Consider the following 20,062-nt stretch of genomic DNA (forward strand, 5'->3'; position numbering starts at 1 on the left):
ACACACACACATATACGTGTGTGTGTGTGTGAGATCAAATAAATTGTTGTGTTCTTTCATAATCAAATGTCTTGTATACATACACCCTTGGAGATCGACTGGGGAGGGGGTGGATATGGGGTTCTGGGGGGCAGGGGTGGAGGTGCTACCTCCCTGAAATGAGTTTTTGCAGAGTGGGATGGCTGCTACCCTGTTGACCCATCTCATCCACTGACCATGTGCTTTCTCCCTGTGCCACAGGTGATTGACGACGATTCTCCACCAAACAATCAGATCACTTACAGCATTTTTAATGCCTCCATTCTGAGCAACTCCTTTGATATTGGGATATCAGAGGGCTATGGAGGTAAGATCTCAAAACCCTTTAGGCACTCGTTCTGTGATATGGGAGGTGGTGACGATGTTAATGGCTGTGCAATAAGAAGAGAAAGAGGTTGTCCGTGTCTGACTCTGGATTATGGGAGATTAGACTCCAAACATTCCATTGGTTCTTTGTTTTATGTCAATGACAATTGTTTCTCTTGTTTTTTATCGCACATTTCACCTCCCTCTCCTAATAGATTGCATCATCTTCAGCCCTTCATAACTTTCACATCTTGCCTCCCATTTCCACTATTCCCACTCTCCCCTTTACTCATCTGCCTATTACCCCCTCACCTGGATCCACCTACCAGCTTTTTCCCCACCTTTGTAAACTGGCTATCATCTCTCCCCCTTTCAGTCAAGATGAAGGGTCTCAACCAATCAATTGATTACCTGTTATCCTCCGTAGAGGCTGCCTGACCCACTGAGTCTCTCTCTGTCTCTTGTGTGTTTGGAATCGGATCTAGATAATTTGAATCTTTCACCCCTTGACCCCCTCAGCCACCACCCCCAGTGATGGGTGGTGGTTTCACCTTTGAGTCAGAAGGTTGTGTTTGAGGTTCTCTCCAGTGCTCTCTGAAGTTCTACAAGACTCCTGTACCACCTGAGCTACTGTTGATTAGATGAAGTAGATTGTGAGGCCAAGTGTCCATCTTATAATATTAAGGGACTGTTCCTTAACCTTATAACAGCAGGATGGAAACCACCCTTGATCCTGATGGTAATTTCTGACCTTAGAAATGTAGAAGTGTAGAACCTTAGAAGTGATTCATTCACTGTAAAATTCCTTTGGAATGCCATGAATGAGATGCAGCAAGCAAAATGGATGTGCAAGTGTCTCTTATCTTTGGCATTCTCTTGTCAGCCGCCGCCATCCGGCAGTGCTCGTCTGGAACAGTTGTCACAGTGTGTTAGAAGTTGCTTTGATTGGCAGTTTCTCCATTTAGGAGGCTGTCAGTCTGAAAGATAACAAAAGTTTGAAGCTTCTGGGTCAAATTCAAAGCTTTAAGTGTTCCAAGCTTTGTGTGGCAAAGGGGCTGATGGTAAAAAAAAATAAAGATTAGTATACCTCACTTCCTGTACCCATCAATGCCTCTTACTCCAACCCTGTCCCAAATTGGTGAACCTTGGTCAATATTCATCTTGCAACCAATACTGCTGAGTCAACTCATCTTTAGTTGAATGTGTTTTTGGGAACAACCTGTGTGAAAGTTTCCCATGACTCGGCCTAAGGATGTGAAAGATGCCATGATTTTGCAGGCAGACCCCAGAATATAGGTGTTGCTAGAAGAGCATGTTCCGTATAGGTTGATGTTAAGATGTGAAAAGCTATTTTTTTTTAATTAGGGAAGTTGCAAATTTTAAGTATCGTAATTTATATTGATTTAAATTTCAGCAGCAGTTATACATTGAAATATAGAAAATTGCAGTTGAAGTAGGCCACAGCCCTTCAAAGCTGCTCTGCTGTATATAGAACACAGAATATTACAGCAGAAGAACAGGCCCTTCAAACCATAATATCTGTGCCAGCCATGATGCCAATTTAAACCACATATCTGCAAATATTTTGTCCATATCCATTCTTTTCCTGCCTGTTCATGTGTCTATCTAAATGCCTGTTAAATATTGCTATTTTATTTTCTTCCACCACTTCCCTGGTGGCCGATTACAGACACCTACCTTTCTCTCTGTAGTAAAGAAAACTTAACACATACAAACAAACCTTAACACAAACAAACTTAACATACAAACTTAACACATACAAACCTTTCTCTCTGTAGTAAAGAAAACTTAACACATACAAGCATGCACTCGCTCATTTCAATGGATGCTGCCCAACCAGCTTGTTTGTATGTGTTGATTTGACCACAGCATCTGCAGTATGCCTTGTGTTTGAAAAGAAAACTTGCCTTGTAAATATTTAATCTTTCTCCTTTCACCATAAAGTTCTGACCCATGGTATTTCACTTCTTTCAGCCTGGCTCTCACAGGGTATATGCTTTTATCAGGTCATCCCTTAGACTTCAAAGAAAACAATCCAAATTTGTCCGACCTCTCCATATCACTAATATTCTGTAACCCAGGCAATATTCTGATATGCATCACCAAAGCATCCATACTCTTCCTGTAATGCAGCAGCCAAAACTGCATGACTTATGAATTAGTATCAGATTTATTGTCACTGGATTAAATGAAATGAAAGTTGCTTTGTGGTAGCAGGACAGTGCAAAGCCTCGTGTAAGATGACTCTTGAGTTGTGAAACTGAATAAATATTGCAAAAAGAAAGAATAACGAGGGTAGTGTTATAACTTCCCAACTTCAATACTCAGTGCCCCAGCTGATGAAGCTATGAAGAGTATGTTATACATCTTTCCATTTGTATTGTCACTTTTCAGGGTGCTAAGGACATGTAAATGCGATCATAGCTGATCTTCTCATTCAGTATATGTTCCACCTCATTCCCCAAGCCTTCGGTTGGCTTTTGCATTTAGAAATACAGTATATGCAAAGCCTCCTTAATTATATTGAGCGACTTGATCTCTACGGCCTTCAGAGTTCAGATAAGATGCCCTGGGATGCTTTTTTGGAGCAGTAATGAAGAAAATTTAACTCAGAGGCATATAAGGACATCTTTGATTATTTAAAAACTTGGTCAACTGTAAGGTAAATATTAAGTTTCTTCAGCATTTTATGTGTTTTGCTCTCGATTTCTAATATTTGCGGATTATCAAAGTTAGGGTTTAAGGATTATCTTAAACATGGAAAGTTTAGGACAGATTTCAAAAATTCTGGCTGTTGGGTGCTGAAAACAGAACTACCAATTGGATGAGCAATTAATGGGGTTTGTGAAATATGTAGAATTGAAAGGCCAAAGATTTCTGAAGTTTGTAGAGTTTGGGGAGACTGCAGTGGTTGAGAGGGTCAACGCTCTAGACCAGGGGTCAGCAACCTTTACCACTGAAAGAGCCACTTGGACCCGTTTCCCACAGAAAAGAAAACACTGGGAGCCGCAAAACCCGTTTGACATTTAAAATGAAATAACACTGCATACAACGTTTTGTTTTGCCTTTATGCTATGTATAAACAAACTATAATGTGTTGCATTTATGAAATTGATGAACTCCTGCAGAGAAAACAAAATTACATTTCTGCATGCAACAAAAACATTTTGAACTCTGAAAAAAGACGTTGGGTTGAAGGTTACTTTTAAGTAAAATACTCAACGTCTATTTGAGTCCTTCTTGTATTTATGAAAAACGCCAAACTTAAACTTGCCGCCAGCAGCAAACCAAAAATAACGTCAGCCAGCTGTCAACCTGAAAAATAAAAGGACTATTTCACTGAACAATGAAAACATATGAATATACGTAAAATAATAGGCAATTAAAATATTTATCATACTTGTTCAGGTTGACTCACACCTGACAATGCAGTCGTATTCAGTAGGGATGGATCGATGCTTAGGGGACTGACCGGGAAGGATAATGTGTTTTTTTCCTCTCTGAACTCACAGAAGCGTTTCCCAAACGATGTTTGCATTGCGATGATTGCAGAATGTAAATACTCCGAATTTATCATGTCGTGACCTTGTTTGAACTCTCTCAAATTGGGGAAGTGAGACAATGTGCCTTTCTGTAAATCTCTGGCAAGCAACGTCAACTTGCGCTCGAATGCCAAAACATCCTCCAACATGTGCAGGGCTGTACGTCCTTACCTCGTTGAAGAGCTGTGTTCAGCGTGTTCAGATGCGCTGTCATGTCTACCATGAAGTGTAGCTTTTCCAGCCACTCTGGCTGTTCCAGCTCAGGAAAGGTGAGCCCTTTGCTGCCCAGGAAAGTTTTCACTTCTTCCAGACACGCGACAAAGCGTTTCAGCACCTCCCCTCTGGACAGCCAGCGATAAAAACACGTTGTAGCGGTGTGCTACACGCAGTCAGTAAACTGCAGTCAAAGATAGCTTTATTCGAACTAAACAGCCTTGCTTTTAAGCCTCCCTCAACCCGCCCCCCATGGGCGCGGATGTTGCAAAAGACACGTACTCACAAACCCCCGTAGGCTATCTCCCTTAGCCTGAACGCTGGCTAATTGTGAGCCGGTTCCAATGTGCCAGGAAATGGGTCGCCACAACGTCTTATTTAGATTGTACAAGATCACCATAATCTTCAAATTTAGATTTACATTTCAAAAACTAACAAACTAACATAAAATACATTTTAATTAATTACTGACCATGTAGCGGTGTGCTACACGCAGCGCTAAAATTACGACACGGAGTCGGTAACTGCAGTCGAAGGAAAAAACTTTATTCGAAATCTTCAGCCTCACTTTTAAGCCTCCCTCAACCTGCCCCCCCCATGGCGCAGAGGCTCCAAAGCTCTGTGCTCGCAAACCCCCGTAGGCTATCTAATTGTGAGTCGGTTCGGATGTGCCAGGAAAAGGGTCGCCACAACCAATTATTTCCCAAAGCAACAGGGAGCCGCAGCACAGATGTAAAAGAGCCACATGTGGCTCCGGAGCCGTGGGTTGCCGACCCCCGCTCTAGACAGACTTAAAAGAGAGAATGAGAATTTTCATAATTGAGACATTACTACCCTCCTGTCATGGTCCGGTCCATGAAATGCATGTTCCGGTTCATGGTCCAGTCTGTGGACTCTGGACTCCAGGTCTTCTGGCTGTCCCTTGTTTCAGTTGGGCTTAATCATAGGCACCTGATGCTCATCTTGGGGCTGGGAATATAGGTAACCCTGGGTTCGAGTGTAGGTACTGGTTCATCTTGTCAGTATCCCGGCCTCGTCTCAGTGGGGTGAGTCAGGCTGTCTTTGCCATTATCCTGCAGTGGGATCTGTCCATTCCTGTCCTTGCCTCTGTTGGGTAAGCAAGGCTGTCTGCTGTTACCCTGAGTCTGGACTGTTCCCTTCCCTTCCCCTTCTTTCTGTAGCCCTTGGCTGAAGCCTTGCCTGCTACTTTTCGCCGGGAGCCTCGCCTGTGCCCTTGCCTATTCTCGCCATCAAGTTGCACCACCAGAGCTAGACCGCAGCCTTGCTGTGTCTAGATGAGGAACCGTCTTTCGCTGTTTGGAACTGTCTCTTCGTGTCCTCTCCTTCACTAGGTAGATCCGGCCGTTTGCTGCTAACTTGTGTTGGGAACTGTCTCATCGTGTTCAGCTTTCGGTGTATGACTCCCAGCCCTACGTCTTGTTCCCAAGGTGGGGTCCCGACTCTGTGTTCCGCGTTCCTGTCTCCCAAGACCAAGGCTCTGTGTTCCGCGTTCCTGTCTCCCGACCAAGGCTCTGTGTTCCGCGTTCTTGTCTCCCAAGACAAGGCTCTGTGTTCCGCGTTCCTGTCTCCCAAGACCAAGGCTCTGTGTTCCACGTTCCTGTCTCCCAAGACCAAGGCTCTGTGTTCCGCGTTCCTGTCTCCCGACCAAGGCTCTGTGTTCCACATACCTGTCACCCAAGACAAGGCTCTGTGTTCCGCGTTCCTGTCTCCCAAGACCAAGGCTCTGTGTTCCACATACCTGTCGCCCAAGACAAGGCTCTCTGTTCTGCGTTCCTGTCTCCCAAGACCAAGGCTCTGTATTCTGCGTTCCTGTCTCCCAAGACAAGACTCTCTGTTCCGCGTTCCTGTCTCCCAAGACCAAGGCTCTGTGTTCCGCGTTCCTGTCTCCCAAGACCAAGGCTCTGTGTTCTGCGTTCCTGTCTCCCAAGACCAAGGCTCTGTGTTCCGCGTTCCTATCTCCCAAGACCAAGGCTCTGTGTTCTGCGTTCCTTTCTCCCAAGACCAAGGCTCTGTGTTCTGCGTTCCTGTCTCCCAAGACCAAGGCTCTGTGTTTCAGTCTCCCAAGTCTGAGTCTGAGCCTCATGTCCCCATCTAGCCCAGGAGTCCTGCATCCTGTCCCCACATCCAGAGCTATTGCCTTGCCACATCTTGTCCCTGCCTAGATCTGGAGTCCGAGCCCCAGGCAAGACCCAGGTTCTGGGTCCCTGTCCGGTCTCTGGCTTGGAGTCCTTGTCCAGGTTCCAAGTCCTTAGTTCCAAGTTCCTAGTTCCTCACCTAGGTTCTGCTTTCCTGGTCTAGTCCTAGCCCAGGCCCTGTATCCTAGTCTCATCCAGGGCCTGTGTCTTGTCCAGCGACGTTTCTTCACCACTTCCCTTGCTTTCTTGACACACCTAGTCCTTTCTCTAGTACTTCAGTGTCTGTGTCTTGCATTTGGGTCTGCTCTCAACGCCCACCTTATGACACCCTCCATTTAAAACAGAGATACATAGAATCGTTTTTTTGCATAGTGCAGTGAGTCTCTGGAGGACTGTAGAGATGAAGTTGGTGGAAGTATTTAAGGTGGAGATAAATAAGTTTTTGGACAATCTGGAGAATGAGTGCTGGCATAGGAGAGGAGTTCAGCACAGTATTGATCAGTTATAATCATATTGAACAAGCTTGAGGGTCTGGGTGGACTACCTCTGCCCCTTCTTGTGTGATTGTCTGCAGGTCCCTGGGTGAGTGGGTCACCATATGTTATAGTGGTATGAGTTGCAGATTTTTAGATGCTTTTAAATTCACTAAGATTAGGAGACCACGTGGGAATGCATCTGCATAGTTATCTTTCGAGGTAGCAGTGGATAATTGAAAAGCTGAGGCATGTGCAAAGTCAGGTTTAATGACCCAGCCAAAAGATAGCTCTTTTGACAGTGCACTGCAGCCAAACTCGGCCTTCTCACATCAGCGGAGAAGATCTTTAGCCTTTAACCTACTGACTGAGGCTGAACACTGTTTCCTGTCAAACCAGCACCAATGTCTCCAAAGTTAATCTGGTAGAACCATGTTTTCTCGGCCCCCGTTTACCACAGGTGGTAAAGAAGGAACCAGCTGCGTGCCTCCAGCTGTGCCTGTCATGTTAAAAAAAAGACCCAAACAAAGGAAAGTACTTTCTTTGAACACGTTGCACAAGTGTTATCATAAATACAGAAACAATGAAACAGAAGGGTCATTATTCTTAAGCTTTCCTTGCAGTGCAATTACATACAGTGATTAAAAATAGCTCCCTGTTGTGCTGTTAAAGACCACAAACTGCATGCTAATAGTATAATCACAAAAGCATGGCTTGCAGTGAGTATGTTCTGCCTGTTTAAATCCTCATCATTCTTCAAATTATTTCAAGTGAAGCTCAGCAAACAGGATTTAGTTTAATCCTTCACCTCTGCAACAGCTCTGAAGGTAAGAATCCCAAGCTCGCAAATAAGTAGCTTCTCACAAAATTCTCTGCAGTCATTTTTTTTTAATATATAAAGAAGACCTGCACTTCTCATCTCTTCTGATCTCAGGATATAGAAAACAGTCAGTGAGCAAAAGGAGAGGAAAATGAATGACCTGGCCCCTGATCTCTACGAATCAACTCTGAAACTACCTGTAAAGGCCAAGTGTAATGATGGATTTGCCTTGATATGGCACCATTTATGATCTCCAGAAGATCATATATTTTACTTTCAGGCTAATAGAACACTTTCAACATAAAAGGCAGAAATAAAGTTGATGTGCCTACTTTCCAAAAGTAGGGGTGCCTCTGACTCAAGGGCATAGCCTCAGAATAGAAGGGCATCCCTTTAGAACAGAGGTAAGGAGGAATTTTGTTAGCCAGAGGTTTGTGAACCTGTGGAATTCTTGCCAAAGATGGCTCTGGAGGGCACATCATTGGGTATATTTAAAGAGAGGTTTGATGGGTACTAAATTAATACAGGTATCAAAGGTCATGGAGAGAAAGCAGGAGAATAAGGTTGAAAGAGAAAATAAGTCAGCCATGATTGAATGGTGGGGAAGCCTCAATAGGCCATATGACCTATTTCTTCTATGTCTTACAGTCTAAAAGCAGAAACTGCTTGGGAGACTCAGTAAATCACACAGCATCTGTGGAGAGAGAAACAGAGTTAGTATTTCAGGTCAGAGAGCTTCTTTGGAACTGGATAAGTGAGGGGCAGAATGGCAGAAAGGATGTGGATAGAAAAGACAGAAAATAGATCAGGTGACAGAATTGCTGTTAGTATCTTTTAAGGAGGTATGATGTTAATCATTGTTCTGTTTGCTGGAGTGTAGATGGAAAGACTTCCAAATTGCATTTAAAGTAAGAATTGCAAAAGCCAACATGATTCTAATTAATCATCTATGTTTAGAGTTGATTATAGGGAAAAACATTGACCAAGTCACCTGGACTATGTTCATACTTTTCTTAAATAATCAAATATGTCATTTCCATCCACTGAAGGCGGTGGTCTTAGCTTAATGTTTCAGTGGAAGGTGGGAATGAAAGAGCAGTTAGTCCTCAGTATTGAACAATCTGCTGGAGGAACTCAACAGGTTGAGCAGCATCTGTTAGGGGAATGGAATTGTTCAGGTTTTGGTTCAAAACCCTGCATCGGGAAGAGGGAGAGGGGATCTCCACTCAGCTACCTTTCTTCTCTGATATTTCCTTTCAGGTAGATAAACCCTTCACTGAGAATCCTTTGTTCACCACAGAAGCTGCTTGACCCACTGGAGTTCCTCTAGCAGATTATTGCTCCAGATTACAGCTTCTGGTGATCTCTTGTGCCTCTAGTAATTCCTCAGTACTTCACTGAGTGTCAGTCTAGATTTGTACTCAGATTGGAGGGGTGACCTTTATTCTCTTAACCAACTGACTCCAGCTAGTGTGTTCTAAATGGAAGAGAAACAATTACGGAGACACTTGGACATGAGAAGTATTTTTCAGTTAACATACTGATTCCGTAAACAGAAAGCTGAGAGAGGAGTAATCTTCTAGAGGTGTGTAAAATCATGAGGGGCATAGACAGAGTGAATATTCACAGTCTTTTTTTCACAGGGTTCATGAATCAAGAATGAGAGTGCATAGGTTTAGGGTTATGAGGGGAGAGATTTAATAAAACCAGATGAACATCTGATTGAGGTACAACTGTGCAGGCGTGTGGATGTCAGCAAGTTAGACCAGAGGGAAGAATTTAAAAGGAGATAATTTTTTCTTCAGCGGTTTGATGAGGCATGACAGCGAAGGTGTGTGGACGTCAGCGAGTTAGACAGGCGGGAGGAATTTAAAAAGAAGATAGCTTTATAGAGCGGGCGCTGGGGTAAAAGGAGTCAGAGGAGGAGGGCTTTGAATCGGTGGGGCTTCGGCGACAATGGGTCAAGGCGAGGTAAGTTACTTGTGAAGAATAGCAGTAGGAAGTATGTCTGTGAGGCCAGTGTCCTGTACTGAGAGTCGAATGTGGGATGTCGGGGAGACTCACAGCCTCCCAGACACCCACATCTGTGCGAGGTGCATTGAGCTGCAGCTCCTTAAGGACCGGGTTAGGGAACTGGATGGAGATGCAGCTCGATGATCCTCATCTGGTCAGGGAAAGTGAGGAGGTGATAGATAGAAGCTATAGGCAACTAGTCACACTGGGGCTTCAGGAGTCATATAAGATAAGTGGGTAATAGTAGAGGGAAGGCAAGAGCAGTTAGAAAGCACCCCTGTGGCTGTCCCCCTTAACAATAAGTGCTCTTGTTTGAGTACAAGGGGTGGTTGATAAGTTTGTGGCCTAAGGTAGAAGGAGTTAATTTTAGGAAGCCTCGCACATTTATTTTTCAACATAGTCCCCTCCTACATGTACACACTTAGTCCAGCAGTCGTGGAGCATATGGATCCCTTCTTTGTCGAAGTGGTCCACAGCACGGGTGATTGATAAGTTTGTGGCCTAAGGTAGAAGGAGGTGAGTTTGTGGCGGCTCATTTCCTAGCGTATGCGAACCGACTCACAATTAGATAGCCTACGGGGGTTTGCGAGCACAGAGCTTTGGAGCCTCTTCGCCATGGGGGGCCGGTTGACAGAGGCTTAAAAGTGAGGCTGAAGTTTTCGAATAAAGTTTTTCCTTCGACTGCAGTTACCGACTCCGTGTCGTAATTTTAGCGCTGCTTGTAGCACACCGCTACAATTGGTGACCCCGACGGTCCAAACGATTTTTGGACCAGAAATGACCGACGCCGCCTCTGTTCATGCGGTTTCGTTGAAACTGCCGGGTTTCTGGACACAGCGCCCGGACCTATGGTTCCAGCAAGCCGAAGCCCAATTCCACGTTCGCCGGATCACCTCAGAAGACACCCGCTACTACTACGTGGTGGGCTCCCTCGACCAGGACACAGCTGCCCAGGTCGCGGAGTTCGTACAGTCGCCCCCGGCAGACGGCAAGTACACGGAATTCAAAGCCCTGCTCCTCAGGACTTTCGGACTCTCACGGCGCGAGCGGGCTGCCCGTTTACTGCACCTGGATGGCTTGGGAGACAGACCTCCATCGGCTTTAATGAACGAGATGTTGTCTCTGGCCGAGGGACACACAGGCCTCATGTTTGAGCAGGCATTCCTGGAGCAGCTGCCCGAGGACATACGCCTGCTGCTGTCCGACGCGGATTTCAGTGACCCCCGGAAGGTGGCAGCCCGGGCGGACTTGCTGTGGAACGCCAAAAAGGTGAGCGGGGCGTCCATCGCACAGATCTCCCAGCCACGCTCCCGGCAGCAAACCAGTCCAGGCCCGGCCGCAGAGCCCACTAACCAGCGGTGGGGCGCAGAAGCCCGCCGTTGCCGCCCGCCCTGCAAGTTCCCGGGAAACGCCAGGGCCAGCCGCCGCTGATGGCTACGGCGGCTGGCCATCGGGATAGCCTCCTGTATGTGTGGGATAGAAGGTCGGGACGCCGGTTTTTGGTCGATACTGGGGCTGAGATCAGCGTTTTACCTCCGACAAGTTACGACACTCGCAGCAGGGCACCGGGTCCCCCCCTGAGGGCCGTGAATGGCAGCACAGTAAGGACCTATGGCACCCGTCAGGTGCAGCTACTGTTCGGCCCCAGCCAGTTCACGTGGGACTTCACACTGGCCGCCGTAGCCCAACCGCTTCTGGGTGCGGATTTTTTGCGGGCTCACAGCCTACTGGTCGACCTGCCCAGGAAGAGACTGGTACACGCCGAGACAATTGTAGCGGTGTGCTACAAGCAGCGCTAAAATTACGACACGGAGTCGGTAACTGCAGTCGAAGGAAAAACTTTATTCGAAAACTTCAGCCTCACTCTTAAGCCTCTGTCAACCGGCCCCCCATGGCGAAGAGGCTCCAAAGCTCTGTGCTCGCAAACCCCCGTAGGCTATCTAATTGTGAGTCGGTTCGCATACGCTAGGAAATGAGCCGCCACAAGTTATTAACTTCAAACTTTCTGCATTATCACTCAGAGTTGAACTACATGTGCATGTATTGAGAGCATCTTGGACCTCCACGTGGATAAGTTACAGCTCTCGTTACATGCACGTGCAGTTCAACTCTTTGAGTGATAATGCAGAAAGTTTGAAGTTAATAACTCACCTCCTTCTACCTTAGGCCACAAACTTATCATTCACCTGTGCCGTGGACCACTTCTACAAAGAAGGGATCCATATGCTCCACGACTGCTGGACTAAGTGTGTAAATGTAGGAAAAATAAATGTGCTAGGTTTTCTAAAATTGACTCCTTTTACCTTAGGCCACAAACTTATCAGTCATCACTCATACTATTGCAGGGGATGACCTACCTGGGGGAGGCAACAGTGGCCACACCTCTGGAACAGAGTCTGACCCTGTGGCTCAGAAGGGTAGGGAAAGGAAGAGGATGGCAGCAGTGATAGGGGACTCTATGGTTAAGGCGTCAGATAGGCGATTCTGTGGACACAGGAATAAATTGCAGATGGTAGTTTGCCTCCCAGGTGCCAGGGTCCGGAATGTTTCTGATCGCGTCCACAATATCATGAAGTGGGAAGGAGAACATCCAGAGGTTCCAGTACATATTGATACCAACGACATAGGTAGGAAAAGGGAGGAGGTCATGAAAACAGACTGCAGGAAGTTAGGAAAGAAGCTGAAAAGCAGGACCACGAGGGTAGTAATCTCGGGATAACTGCTTGTGCCATGCGACAGTGAGTATAGGAGTAGAGTTAGGTGGAGGATAAATGCATGGCTGAGGGATTGGAGCAGGGGGAGGGATTCAGATTTCTTGATCATTGGGACCTTTTCTGCAGCAGGCGTGAGTTGTACAGAAAGGACGGGTTGCACTTGAATCCCAGGGGATCAAATATCCTGGCAGGAAGCTTTGCTAAGACTATTAGGGAGAGTTTAAACTAGAATTGCTGGGGAGTGGGAACCAAACTGAAGAGATGGAGGAAGGGGCTATTGGCTCACAAATAGAGAACACACAGAGAATACACTGCTTGAAGGCAGTATGAGAGGGAAGATAGGCAAGTGATAGAGAAGGAATTCGCTCAGAGTGATGGTTTGAGATGTGTCTATTTTAATGCAATGAGTATCATGAACAAAGCAGATGAACTTATAGTGTGGATCAGTACTTGGATCTATGATGTTGTGGCATTACAGAGACTCGGATGGCTCAGGGGCAGGAATGGTTACTTAGAGTGCCAGGCTTTAGATGTTTCAGAAAGGACAGGGAGGGAGGCAAAAGAGGTGGGGGCGCAGCCTGCTGATCAAAGATAGTGTCTCAGCTGCAGAAAAGGAGCAAGTCATGGAGGGATTGTCTACTGAGTCTCTGTGGGTGGAAGTTAGAGATAGGAAGGGGTCAGTAACTCTTGGGTATTTTTTATAGACCACCCAGTAGTAACAGGGACATCAAGAAGCGGATCAACAGACAGATTTTGGAATGGTGTAGTAATAACAGGGTGGTCGTGATGGGAGATTTTAATTTCCCCAATATTGATTGGCATCTCCCTAGAGCAAGGGGTTTAGATAGGATGGAGTTTGTTAGGTGTGTTCAGGAAGGTTTTCTGTCACAATATGTAGATAAGCCTACAAGAGGAGAGGCTATACTTGATCTGGTATTGAGAAATGAACCTGGTCAGGTGCCAGGTTTCTCAGTAGGTGAGCATTTGGAAATAGTGATCACAATTCTATCTCCTTTGCCATAGCATTGGACAGGTATTGGAGCAGACAAGTCAGGAAAATGTTTAATTAGAGTAAGGAAAAAATATGAAACTATCAGGCAGGAACTTGGAAGCATAAATTGGGAGTAGATGTTCTCAGGGAAATGAGTGGCAGAAATGTGGCAGATGTTCAAGGGATATTTGTGTGGCATTCTGCTTAGGTACGTTCCAATGAGACAGGGAAAGGATGGTAGGGTCCAGGAACCGTGGTGTCCAAAGGCTGTAGAATGTCTAGTCCAGAAGAAAAGAAAACCTTATGAAAGGTTCAAAAAACTAGGTAATGATAGAGATCTAGAAAATGATAAGGCTAGCAGGAAGGCATTTAAGAATGAAATTAGGAGAGATAGAAGGGGCCATGAGAAGGCCTTGGCGAGTAGGATTAAGGAAAACCCCAAGGAATTCTACAAGTATGTGAAGAACAAACGGATAAGATGTGAGAGAATAGGACCAATCAAGTGTATATAGAACCAGAGGAGGTAGTGGAGGTACTTAATGAATACTTTGCTTCAATATTCACTATGGAAAATGACCTTGGTGATTGTAGGGATGACTTACAATGGACTGAACAGCTTGAGCATATAGACATTAAGAAAAAGGATGTAATGGAGCTTCTGGAAAGCATCAAGTTGGATAAGTCACTGGGACTGGACGAGAGATACCCCAGGCTACTTTGGGAGGCAAGGGAGGAGATTGCTGAGCCTCTGGCAATGATCTTTGCATCATCAATGGAGACAGGACATTGATTCCGGAGGATTGAAGAGTTGCAGATGTCTCCTTTTTCAAGAAAGGGAGTAGAGATAGCCCAGGAAATTATAGACCAGTGAGTCATACTTAGGTGGTTGGTATGTTGATGGAGAAGATCCTGAGAGGTAGGACTTATGAACATTTGGAGAGGCATAATATGATTAGGACGAGTCAGCATGGCTTTGTCAATAGCAGGTCATGCCTTACGAGCCTGATTGAATTTTTTGAGGATGTGACTGAATATATCGATGAAGGTAGAGCAATAGATGTAGTGTATATGGTACCCAATGCAAGGCTTATTGAGAAAGTAAGGAGGCATGGGATCCAAAGGGACATTGCTTTGTGGATCCAGAATTGGCTTGCTCACAGAAGGCAAAGAGTGGTTGTAGACAGGTCATATTCTGTATGGAAGTCCCCTGGGACCCCTTCTCTTTGTGATTTTTATAAATGACCTGGATGAGGAAGTGGAGGGATAGGTTAAGAAACAAATTTGGGGATGTTGTGGATAGTGTGGATGGTTGTCAGAGGTTACAGCAGGACATCAATAGGATGCAAAACAGGGCTGAGAAGTGGCAGGTGGAATTCAACCCAGATAAGTGTGAGGTGGTTCATTTTGGTAGGTCAAGTGTGATGGCGGAATATAGTATTAATGGTAAGACTCTCTGCAGTATGGAGGTTCAGAGGGATCTTGGGATCCGAGTCCATAGGACATCCAACACTGGTGCGCAGTTTGACTGTGTGGCTTTCATCAGCTGTGGGATTGAGTTCAAGAGCCAAGAGGTAATGTTACAGCTGAATAGGACCCTGATCAGACCCCACTTGGACCTCTGTGCTCAGTTCTGGTTGCCTCACTACAGCAAGAATGTGGAAACTATCAAAATAGTGTAGAGGAGATTTATAAGGCTGTTGCCTGGTTTGGGGAGCATGCCTTATGAGAATAGGTTGAATGAACTTGATCTTTTCTCTTTGGAGTGACAGACGAAGAGAGGTGACCTGATAGAGATGAATAAGATGATGAGAGGCATTGATCATGTGGATAGTCAGAGGCTTTTTCCAAGGGCTGAGATGGCGAACACAAGAGGGCACAGTTTTAAGGTGATTGGAAGTAGGTACAGAGGAGATGTCAGGGTAAGTTTTCTATGCAGAGAGTGGTGAGTGTGTGGAATGGGCTGCCAGTGATGGTGGTAGAGGCAGATACAATAGGGTCTTTAAGAGACCCTTGGATCAGTACATGGAGCTTAGAAAAATAGAGGGCTATGGGTAACCCTAGGTAATTTCTAAAATAAGTGCATGTTCAGCACAGCAATGTGGGCCAAATGGCCTATATTGTGCTGTAGGTTTTCTGTGTTCTATCTTTTTTCATCGTAAGTATAGTGAATGTGCTTCCAGAGGACTTGATGGAAGCAGGTAGATTAACCAAAAGGTACTTGAAAGAGATACATGAAGAGGAAAAATTTAAAGTTGAACTTTGCCTTTTTGTGTGTTTTCCCCCTAGCCGTCAGTCTGCGGTTTTGTATTGCCATGTGCTCTTGATTGTTTTCATGCCCCACGTGCTCCTGTCTCCACTCCTGCTGTACTCTGGCCCCTGTATTACTGAGTACTCCGCCTCTCACCTGTTTCTCATTATTACCTGTTTTGCTACCATTGTGCTCCACCTATCATCTGCCTTTCTGTTTATTGCTCAGTGTATCTTAGTCCTGTGTTTTCAGCTGTTTGTTGCTAGATTGTACCAGTGAATTTTCCTGAGCCTTTCCAACATTCGTATGTGTACTCTGTTCATCTGAATATCGACTCTGTATGTTTCCCGATTCTGGTTTTTGGATTTCTCTGGATGTTTTGATCTCTCCCTGAACTTTGATGCTGACTTTATTGCCCCCCTGGATTTTCTACTCAGTAAATATCACAGTGCACACAGTACTTGGTCTGCAATTGGGTCCCTGCTTCAGCGTCCTGAATAGATGTGAATCTTATTTAGCTAGGATCATTGAGGCCAAAGGGCTCATTCCTGTGCTGTATGACTCGGTGATGCTGTGACTCTACATGGCGGTCCTCTTGCCTGAACAATGACTTGGACCCACCCTGTACAACAGGTCCACAGCAGATGCTATCTCATTGACTCTTCAATCAACCATGGGACATCTGGACAGCAAGGATGTACATATCAGGATACTCTTTATCGACTGCTGCTTGGCATTCAAAACTAATCAATAAGCTTGAAGGCCTTGGCTTTAATACCTTCTTTTGAATTGAATCCTTGATTTCCTCACTTGCAGACCCCAGTCACCTTAGATTGGCAACATCATCTCCTCCACAAACTCCATCAGCATAGATGTACCATAAGGATAAGTGCTTAACCCCTTTCTCTACTCACCTTACACTTATGTTTGTGTGGCCAAACACATCTTCAGTGCAGTTTTCAAGTTTGATGACACCACTGTCACACACCAACACAAAGGAGGTGACAAATTAGTACATAGCAGGGAGATTGAAAATCAGAGTATTGCCACAACAGCCTCATAGTCAATGTCAGTAAGACCAAGGAGCTGATTATTGACCAGGGGGAGGAAACCAGAGGTCCTTGAACCAGTCATCAGAGGAGGAGAGTGTCAGCAACCTTAAATTTCTCAGTGTTATAATTTCAGAAGGCCTGTCTGCGGACCAGTGCAAAAGTGCAATTATGAAGAAAGCATAGCAGCACCTCTACTTTAGGAGTCAGCGAAGGTTCGGCATGACATCAAGAAACTTCAAGAGATTGGTGGTGGAAAGTATATTGACCGGCTGCATCACAGCCTGGTATGGAAACACCAATGTACTTGAACAGAAAATCCTACATAGGTAGTGGATACAGTCCTGCCCATCACGAGTGAAACCTTCCCCACCACTGAGCACATCAACACGGAGCATTGCCACAGGAAAGCAGCATCCATTATCATGGACTTTGACTACCCTGGTCATGCTCTCTTGTCACTGCTGTCACCAGGAAGAAGGTACAGGAGCTTCAGAACTCACAACAAGAGGTTCAGGAACAGTTATTACCTCTCAGTCGTCTCTTAGTCATAAGGCTTTTGAACCAAAGAGGGTAACTTCACTCAACTTCACTTGCCCCATCGCTGAAGCGTTCCCACAACCTGTGGATTCACTTTCAAGGATGCTTCATCTCATGTTCTTGATAATTATGGCTTATTTGTTTTATTTTAATTTTTCCTCAGCTGAAACTGGTAAAACCTGAGGTATGGGCACAAGCATGCTCATTTATCAATTGCTAAGAACTTTCAGACTATTCTAGTGGTGTTTAGTATTGTGACTTCCTGAAGATTTACATAGATATTAATAATTGTAGATATTATTGTGACAATGTACACCTTGTTTATATTCCAAGAACTTTCAATTTCCTCTTTTATTTCAACTTATTTCTGTGTTTTTCCCTTAATGGTCTAATGTAAGTTATACATGTTTGGAATGGCTAATCTATTAAATAAGTTATTCTTGCTTGTTTATCCTGTATTATTATATCCAGAAGGTTATTATGGATTTTTATCTGTAGTAACTGATTAGACATAATATAATATGTGGTATTTTGACTCTAAAATGGGATCAGGCTTGTATTATAGTAGGGTGTGATTTTATCTATGAGTTTGTATTTTAAAGCTAGATTTTGATGAATGATGTTTGTCACTTGATTGTTCCTGTGTAAGTAATCAAATTCTGTTAAACTGGTACGGATCCTGCAAGGTGTTGGATTGTGTCAGTTTTTTTTTCTCAGCATTATTATCATTATTATTATTATAATCTTTTTCTTTTTCTACTTGCACAGTTTCTCTCTTGCACACTAGTTTTATGCTCAGTTCATTGATTCTGGTTATTGGATTTATTGAGTATTTCAAGAAAATGTATCTCAGAGTCTTATATTGTGACATATATGTACCTTGATAATAAATTTACCTTGTCTTACTGCATTCGTGTTGGTCTACAAGGGGAATCTTGCTTAAATTATACTGAACTTTGATGAGACTACATCTGAAGTTCTATGGAGACACAAGCCTATGCAAATGCTGTAATCTGGAGCAACACAAAAAGCTGGAGGAACCCAGTATCTATCTCAGGCAGTATCTATGATTAACAGGGTCTCAGCTCAAAATATTGACTGTCCGTTTTCCTTCATAAATGCTGTCCTGCCTCTGAGTTCCTTTAGCTTTTGGTGTGTTGCACCTAAAGTACTGTGTGCATTTTGGTTTGACAGTTGAGGCAATACATACAAATCAGTGATTGTGTGGAATCACTGGATTAATTCATTTATTACAAGTGAAATTGAGTGGGATGTGTCTGAATTTACTGGAGTTTAACCAAATGAGAGGTGGTTTCCTTGATTCAAGTAAGATTCAGAGAGGGATTGCTAGGGACTGAGTCCAGAATCTCGTTCTGATAGATTAACACAAGGGATACTGCAGATGCTGAAAATCCAGAGTAACACACCCAGTATGCATGAGGAACTCAGCAGATCAGGCAGCATTTATGGAAAGGAATAAGGAGTCGATGGTTCATCAGGACTCTTTACTCTTCTCCATAGATGCTGCCTGGCCTGCTGACTTTCTCCAGCATTTTGAGTTTGTTATTCTGGTAGGTTAAGGAGTAAGATATTTAAGTCTAAAATAAGAAGAAATTTCTTCATTTGGAAGATAGTGTTCTTAAAAATGGCTTCTCCCAGTGGCTGATGGATGCTTGATTTTTGAGTATATCCGAAGTTGGTATTTTGAATGAAGGGCACTGAGGGATATGGGAAATGGGCAGAAAAGTGAAGTTGAATCAACCATGATCTTCATGATAGAGCAGGCACAAATCCTACTCTAAATCCCCCTGTTTTTATAAATGTAAATACTTTTGGCAGAGGTGGCTGTTTTTTTAAGGAAGTCGTTAAGCCTTGTAATTCTTTCAACTGCAAACATCAAGCTCATAGGATTTAATTTTGGCAGTCACCCAGGAATTGCATTCATCCTTTTGACAGCAAACTAATGCAGTGCCAGTGAAATCCAGGAAAGGAGAGAAGCAATCTATCCTAAGTATATCAGGGACATACTTCCTGGGTTTTATAGTTTCTGTTTCGCATCTACCAGCATACAGAATTCGTCCTCTTGACTGCCCGAAATTTTCTGTTTATGGCTTAGCTGCAGATCACAACTGATTGTTCCTTTAACTTGATGTTGTTAATTACAATCAAGAAATTAATATTGGTGCCTGTAGTGGGCAAGTACTTTATACGACCTTATGACAGTCCTTTTCTGAAATTTTAATTAAAAATGTCCAGAAGTCAAAGTTCCTGTCTCTAGAGATGTGTTTTGCATTGAAGCAGGCAATTAATCTTCACAGTCATCAAGAAAAGTTTAAATTGTTATCTGTTAGTGAAAAGGATATATTAAAATGTAAAGAGAATAAATCTACTCTATTGCATTCCAGAGCTGATAACTTTTATGAAGTATTGAGTAGCAATAACCTTCCTCAATGTCATTTTCTCTTCTAGTTGTTATCGTCACAAGACCCATTGACTTTGAACAGGTACCAGGAGGATTTGTCTACCTGACCATTATGGCTAAAGATGCTGGAACTCCTCCTCTCCATAGTACAGTGCCTGTGATTCTTGAAGTTTTTGTAAGTATGACTTGGCCAATGTTGTTCATTGTTCAATCACTTAAAGCAACACTGACTCATTTGGGAAGTGATAGAGATTTGTGGTGGGTTTCCTATCGTGAACATAGGATCTTGGTCAGTACTTTAGTGCCAATACCAGAGAGGGAACAAAACCTACAACAAAGTAGAAAATGTTGGAAGTGCTCATTGGGTCAAGCAGCATCTATAAAAATGGAAACAGAGTTAAAGTTTCTGACCCGAATCCATTCAGTAGTACCAGAAGTTCTGAGTAGAGGTCCTAGAGCTGAATTTGGTTATCCTTCCATGGACACTGTCTAAAAACATTTTCTGTTTTTATTTC

The 20,062-nt window shown here is 44.1% G+C and overlaps 1 protein-coding gene across 1 annotated transcript in view; it reads left to right on the forward strand.

Moving 5' to 3' along the window:
- cdh23 (cadherin-related 23) overlaps nucleotides 1-20,062 on the forward strand; it is a 1,109,092-nt gene that overhangs the window by 613,409 nt on the left and 475,621 nt on the right. The window contains exons 17-18 of the mRNA XM_059946450.1: nucleotides 241-346; nucleotides 19,595-19,722. Coding sequence (XP_059802433.1) covers nucleotides 241-346; nucleotides 19,595-19,722 — 234 coding nt within the window. The remainder of the gene's footprint in view (nucleotides 1-240; nucleotides 347-19,594; nucleotides 19,723-20,062) is intronic.

The sequence above is a fragment of the Hypanus sabinus genome, chromosome 21 (genome assembly GCF_030144855.1).
Source record: "Hypanus sabinus isolate sHypSab1 chromosome 21, sHypSab1.hap1, whole genome shotgun sequence".
In the NCBI taxonomy this organism is placed as follows: Eukaryota; Metazoa; Chordata; class Chondrichthyes; order Myliobatiformes; family Dasyatidae; genus Hypanus; species Hypanus sabinus.